Source organism: Andrographis paniculata, unplaced genomic scaffold (genome assembly GCF_009805555.1).
Source record: "Andrographis paniculata isolate CXL003 unplaced genomic scaffold, ASM980555v1 Contig71END, whole genome shotgun sequence".
Classification (NCBI taxonomy): Eukaryota; Viridiplantae; Streptophyta; class Magnoliopsida; order Lamiales; family Acanthaceae; genus Andrographis; species Andrographis paniculata.
Window position 1 is genome coordinate 5,036,696 of NW_026137608.1, and position 5,869 is coordinate 5,042,564.

At 40.8% G+C, this 5,869-nt stretch overlaps 1 protein-coding gene across 6 annotated transcripts; it reads left to right on the top strand.

The window, feature by feature from the left end:
- The first annotated feature begins 604 nt into the window (after positions 1-604).
- Positions 605-5,637, top strand: LOC127264868 (probable galactinol--sucrose galactosyltransferase 6). 6 transcript variants are annotated; one of them, XM_051294425.1, is made up of 5 exons: positions 605-762; positions 2,895-4,233; positions 4,310-4,519; positions 4,591-4,725; positions 4,834-5,637. In XM_051294425.1, the coding sequence occupies exons 1-5, from the start codon at positions 681-683 to the stop codon at positions 5,453-5,455; spliced, it is 2,388 nt and encodes a 795-aa protein (XP_051150382.1). In that variant the 5' UTR covers positions 605-680; the 3' UTR covers positions 5,456-5,637. The 6 variants fall into 6 exon arrangements, with proteins under 6 accessions (XP_051150382.1, XP_051150383.1, XP_051150379.1 ...); XM_051294426.1 differs by having other exon boundaries at positions 622-782; XM_051294422.1 differs by having other exon boundaries at positions 622-762; positions 2,880-4,233.
- Positions 5,638-5,869: the final 232 nt, after the last annotated feature.

Below are 5,869 nucleotides of genomic sequence, written 5' to 3' on the forward strand. Positions count from 1 at the left end.
TAATATAAAAGTAATGATATTTGTGTAATATATATTATAATGTTAGGTAGATAGTACAGTTACTAAAAAAAGAAATGGATACTTTGTTATCGGACGGACTAAAATAAAAAAAATGAATATTTTATTATGAAACGGAGGGAGTAAAATATTCCAAAAAATTCAAAATCCAAATTATAAATAGAAACTTATTTTCTTAGAGTGTTTTTCTTTTAATAAGTTTGAAAAAAAAAATAATTTGAATTTGATATAAAAATAATATTTGATAAAATATTTTATAAAATAAAAAAAATATTTTTTCTGGAAAACGCATACTGAAAATAGCACGCGACGCACAGCGGATATAATCAACGGTGGGGATGCAATAGACGGAGGACCAGATTGACGGAAGACGTAACGGTGCCGTTAGTCTTGAAGAGAAGTGAAAATTGCATCCAATTATGTATACTGTATAGCGAGTTAGTTGCGTTAACGGAAACCTGACGGTGACAGACTGATAGGCGTGCGTGGATCTGACGTGGCAGTCAACTGACGGCTAGGATGTGGTCAAGAAACCCTCTTTTCCACCGTTGGATTTAACTCTTTGTAGAAACCTGCAACAAGAAAAAAAAGATGCATAGCGGTTACTGCATATTCTGGTGTCGTCATCTTCACCATCACCACCCACGCTGCTTTTACGCTTCATGTGGCTCTCCGCTGCTATAAATACCTGCAATCCTCACCGCTGCTTCTGCACTCTTGCGTCTCGTCTCTCCTCTTCTTCAGGTGAAGGCCTCGTGCGTGCGGTATGCGCTTTTGATTAATAATTTCTGCATTTTTAATTTTACTAGCAGCGATTGTGTGTTGGTGGTGTTTGGAAACGATTTTTTGTGCATTTCAGTGAATTTGTAGTGTTTGGAAACGGATTTTTTAATATATCGGTGAATTTATGGTGTTTGGAAACGATTTTTTTTTTTGCATTTTCAGTGAATTTGTGGTGTTTGGATACGGATTTTTTTTAATATATCGGTGAATTTATGGTGTTTGGAAACGATTCTTTTTTTTGCATTTTCAGTGAATTTGTGGTGTTTGGAATCGATGGCTTTAGTTCTATAACTTGTATTGCGTGCCATTTTTTGATTTTGGAAGTTATGGATTGCTTCATCGCTCTGTGTGATGCAATTTATTGTTTGGAGTTGTTGATTCTCGATTTGAAGCGGATCCTTGCTTTGATTTGCATTTGTATATGTAACTATGGACACGCCGTACACTAATGCCGGCCGGACGGTGATGAAAGCATGTTTTCCGGCGTTCTACGGCGTCGGTCGAGCGCCGGAAGACGGTCAAGGTACGGTCGGGCTAGTAGTTTTAGAATAGTGAAGCCCGTGGGCCGTACCGGAGGATAACCATTGGTAGATAGATATTTCCTCTATCCAATTGGTGCTATTGTGGGCCCGAATATCATTTCGGCCCGACTTAATACAGAAATTGCCATGTGCAGAGACATGTGGGATTTACGTACAATAAGTGGAGACAAAATTATGCTAAAAATCTTTAACTATTATATAATCCCTCAGATAAAAATATACTTCCCCCCTCCGTCTCACGTCCTATAATATAAATAATTATAAATTAATATTAAAATAATTAATTATTTTAAATGAGATTAAAATGTATAATCACAATGACATGTGGTATATGGGACGGAGAGAATAATAATATTATTTTGTATTTTGTATTTTGTTTAGGAGTAACATTAGAATTTTTTTTTAGTTAGTAATCTAGTTTTAGATTAAATAAATTGATTGTAAGAAATATATAATAAATGGAAACTAGGATTTGTACAAATCTAAAATTGACTTAAAAACTTTTTTCTAAATATGTATGAACACCCTAAAACAAACTAAAATGGTAAGATAAAAGACTTGTGATCGTAAAGTCATGAGTTCAAAGACCTGATACCTCAGGTAATTTATTACACATGGTTTGCTAGTGTAAGATAAATACATTTTTTTGTGGATAAAAGAAGTATAAATACCATTTTGCAAAGACATGCACAAATAAGGATTAAGTAGAATTGAAAAATTTTCTTCCCGGGTACAACATCTTGATACAAATTTGACACAAAATAATTAAATTTGAATTAATTTTTTTTTATCTAATTATGTATATTGGTTCATGCGAAAATTTGTTTATAATATATTAATATTAATAAATGTATTTATTATATATGCAAAATAATATTAATTTTTGTTTTTCAAAAAATAATTATTTGATGGAGGAATATTTATGCTTTCTTGTTTATTGAATTAGTTTTGTATGTTTCATATTTATTTTGGTGGATTAATTTATCGTTGTTCGATAGTATCCTGACAAATTTTGGATACTTGTCTAGCATTATTGTTTAATTTGTAGATTTTTAATTTTAGAAAAATTTTAAATGAATAAATGAGTTTGAGTGGATCGAATTCGTGCTCGGTCTTCTGACATGTTTAGAAAAATATTAAATAAGTTAAACAAGTCATTTTCGGGTTAGTTGGGTTTGAAGGGGTGGATTTGTGTAGGGCTTTCTGATCCATCTAAATAAAAATATTAATTTCAAATTAAATAATTTAACCCTTTTAAAAACTTAAATTTTGGAATTATAAACAACTACTATTGTAGATTATTACGCTGATATTTGTGTAAACCATGTGCAAACTATTTTATTCGATTTGACTTAACTGTTGTTATGTTTATGCTTTACTCAAGATTATTTTGTTGTTGTCGGTTGATCGTGTTTCGCACTTCACAGTTACCAATAATTTATCTTTTAATTAATTAATTAATTTGTTGTTGTCGTCGTCTACGTGATTCATCACTTACCAATCCTACAATCTATTTCAACATCTCATAATTTGCAGTGGCCATTGTAGCAGGATACACAAAACCAAGAAAATTCAAATCCGCCATGACCATCAAGCAGGCTGTTCGGATTGCAGATGGAAAGCTCGTAGTGAAGAACAAAACCATCCTCACCAACGTGCCGGAAAATGTCGTCCCGACGTCCGCCTCCACGACCGGGCCGGTCGACGGCGTGTTTCTCGGGGCCGTGTTTGATCAAGACAGCAGCCGCCACGTCGTTTCCCTCGGCGCATTCCGCGACGTCCGATTCTTAGCCTGTTTCAGGTTCAAGCTATGGTGGATGGCCCAAAAAATGGGAGACAAAGGCCGCGACATCCCAATGGAGACGCAGTTCTTGCTGGTGGAGACCAAAGAAGGATCGCACATCATCGACAACGACAATAAAAACAGCAACATTGTCTACACAGTCTTCCTGCCATTGATCGAAGGTCCCTTCAAAGCATGCCTTCAAGGAAACGACAGGGACGAGCTCGAACTGTGCCTCGAAAGCGGGGATATCGACGCAACGGCATCGATCTTCACTCATTTGGTCTACATTAGCTCCGGGATCGATCCATTTCTAACGATCCACGAGGCGATCAAGGCGGTTAAGCTGCATTTAGGGAGTTTCAAGCTGCGGGAAGAAAAGAAGTTGCCAGGGATCGTCGATTACTTCGGTTGGTGCACTTGGGACGCATTTTATCAGGAGGTAACTCAGGAGGGAGTCGAGGCCGGGCTCGAAAGTCTAAAATCAGGCGGGACGCCTCCGAAGTTCGTCATCATCGACGACGGATGGCAGTCTGTTGCATCCGACAACGATCGAGAAACAGAGCAGGAGCTCGGGCAGCCGAGGCTGCTGAGATTAACTGGAATAAAAGAGAACGAGAAGTTTCAAAAACCGAGCAATCCTTCGAAAGGAATCGAAAATATTGTTAGCGTCGCGAAGGAGAAGTACGGGCTGAAGTATGTGTACGTTTGGCACGCGATCACGGGGTATTGGGGCGGGGTGAGGCCCGGCGTGAAGGAGATGAAACACTACGAATCGGCGATGCAGTATCCGAAGCTCTGCGACGGCGTGATGGAGAACGAACCCGGATGGAAAACTGACGCGATTGCGTTGCAAGGGCTTGGGTTGGTGAATCCGCGGAGCGTGTACAAGTTCTTCTTTGAGCTGCATAGCTACTTGACGTCTGCGGGCGTCGACGGAGTGAAGGTCGACGCGCAGTGCATACTCGAGACTCTCGGGGCAGGGTTCGGCGGGCGCGTCGAGATCACGTCGCAGTATCATCAAGCCCTCGACGCATCCGTCGCCAGGCATTTTCCCGACAATGGATGCATCGCTTGTATGAGCCACAACCTCGAATCGTTGTACTGGTATGCTTCGATCTTTCGTTTCGTTAGTTTGATGCGTCTTTCGATTAATGATGAATGTGTCGATGAATTAAAACAGCTCGAAACAAACCGCGATTGTGAGGGCGTCGGACGACTTCTTCCCGCGCGAACCGGTGTCGCACACTATCCACATTGCCGCTGTCGCTTACAACAGCGTCTTCCTCGGTGAAGTCATGCTCCCCGACTGGGATATGTTCCATTCTCTCCACCCGGCGGCTGAGTACCATGGCTCGGCTAGGGCTATTAGCGGCGGACCTGTCTACGTTAGGTAACGAGTCGAGTCGAGTCGAGTCGCCTCATTGTTACGTATGATACTAATGCTTTCGTATGTCTCCGCAGCGACGCTCCGGGGAAGCACGACTTCAATCTGTTGAAAAAGCTCGTGCTACCCGACGGTTCGATTCTTCGCGCCCGTTTGCCCGGTCGCCCGACCAAAGATTGCCTATTCGCCGACCCTTCTCGCGACGGCATCAGGTCGATGAACATAGCAGGCTAACGCATCGGATCCAATCAGAACTCTGAAGTTAAGTTCGTTTGCGCCTAGAATTATCATTCTGAATAAATTATCGTGTTTTTTTTCAGTCTTTTGAAGATATGGAACATGAACAAGCACACGGGCGTGTTGGGTGCATACAACTGCCAGGGCGCGGCGTGGAACAGCGCGGAGAGGAAAAACACGTTCCACTCGACAAACACCGAGCCAATAACCGGCCACATCAGCGGCGGCGACGTCCATCTCCTTTCGGACGTCGCGCCCGACTCCAACTGGGATGGCAATGTAGCTTTATATTCTCACAACGGCGCGACTCTCGCCGTCGTATCGAGCAATGTCTCGTTGCCGGTCTCGCTTAAAGTCCTCGAACACGAAGTCTACACAATCACTCCAGTCAAGACATTTTCCGACGGCATCAAGTTCGCGCCGCTAGGCCTCATCGACATGTTCAACTCCGGCGGAGCGATAGACGGGCTCGAATATGATTGGAAGGTCGACGGAACGGCAGTCGTTTCTGTCGATGTAAAGGGGTGCGGGCGGTTCGGCGCTTATTCGTCTACAAAGCCGAGGAAGTGTACGGTGGGATCGTCGTCGACGTCGCCGTCTCCGGTGGGTTTCGAGTACGAGGCAGCGACGGGGCTGGTGACTGTGAAGTTGGAGGAGATGCCGCCGGAGGAGCAAAAGGTTCACAAACTTGTGTTTGAGTTATGACTAAATGGTTTTAAGAAAAAGGCAAAGATGTAGCAGAGGTAATGGTGATGATGCTATTATTTATTTAGAGTTGCTATAAGGTAAAAGGGATTGAAGTGTTATGACTATGAAATGATCAATCCTTTGGTATTAGAGGATCTTATTATCCAAATGGTGAGTTATTATTGTCTTATTTGGTATCACTTTGTGCTTTTTTCTTTTTCGTCTTTTCTTATTATTTTGTATTTTAACATAAATATTTTAAATTTTTACACTATCTATGTATATATTTTATTAAAATATACTTACTTCGTCGCTTCCGTCCTATAAAAATATTATTTTTTATTTTTCTCCGTAAAAAAACAAGAGTACTATTTTCTAATTGAGTAACTATATTACTTATGTAACATAATAAATACCCCTACAATTTACAAT

Excerpts from the sequence above, each read along its gene's own strand:
- LOC127264868 (XM_051294422.1), top strand. The coding sequence starts at position 681 with ATGTGGCTCTCCGCTGCTATAAATACCTGCAATCCTCACCGCTGCTTC. Across the intron at positions 763-2,879 it reads TCGTCTCTCCTCTTCTTCAG|TGGCCATTGTAGCAGGATAC; the intron begins GTGAAGGCCTCG and ends CATAATTTGCAG. Across the intron at positions 4,726-4,833 it reads CCTTCTCGCGACGGCATCAG|TCTTTTGAAGATATGGAACA; the intron begins GTCGATGAACAT and ends GTTTTTTTTCAG.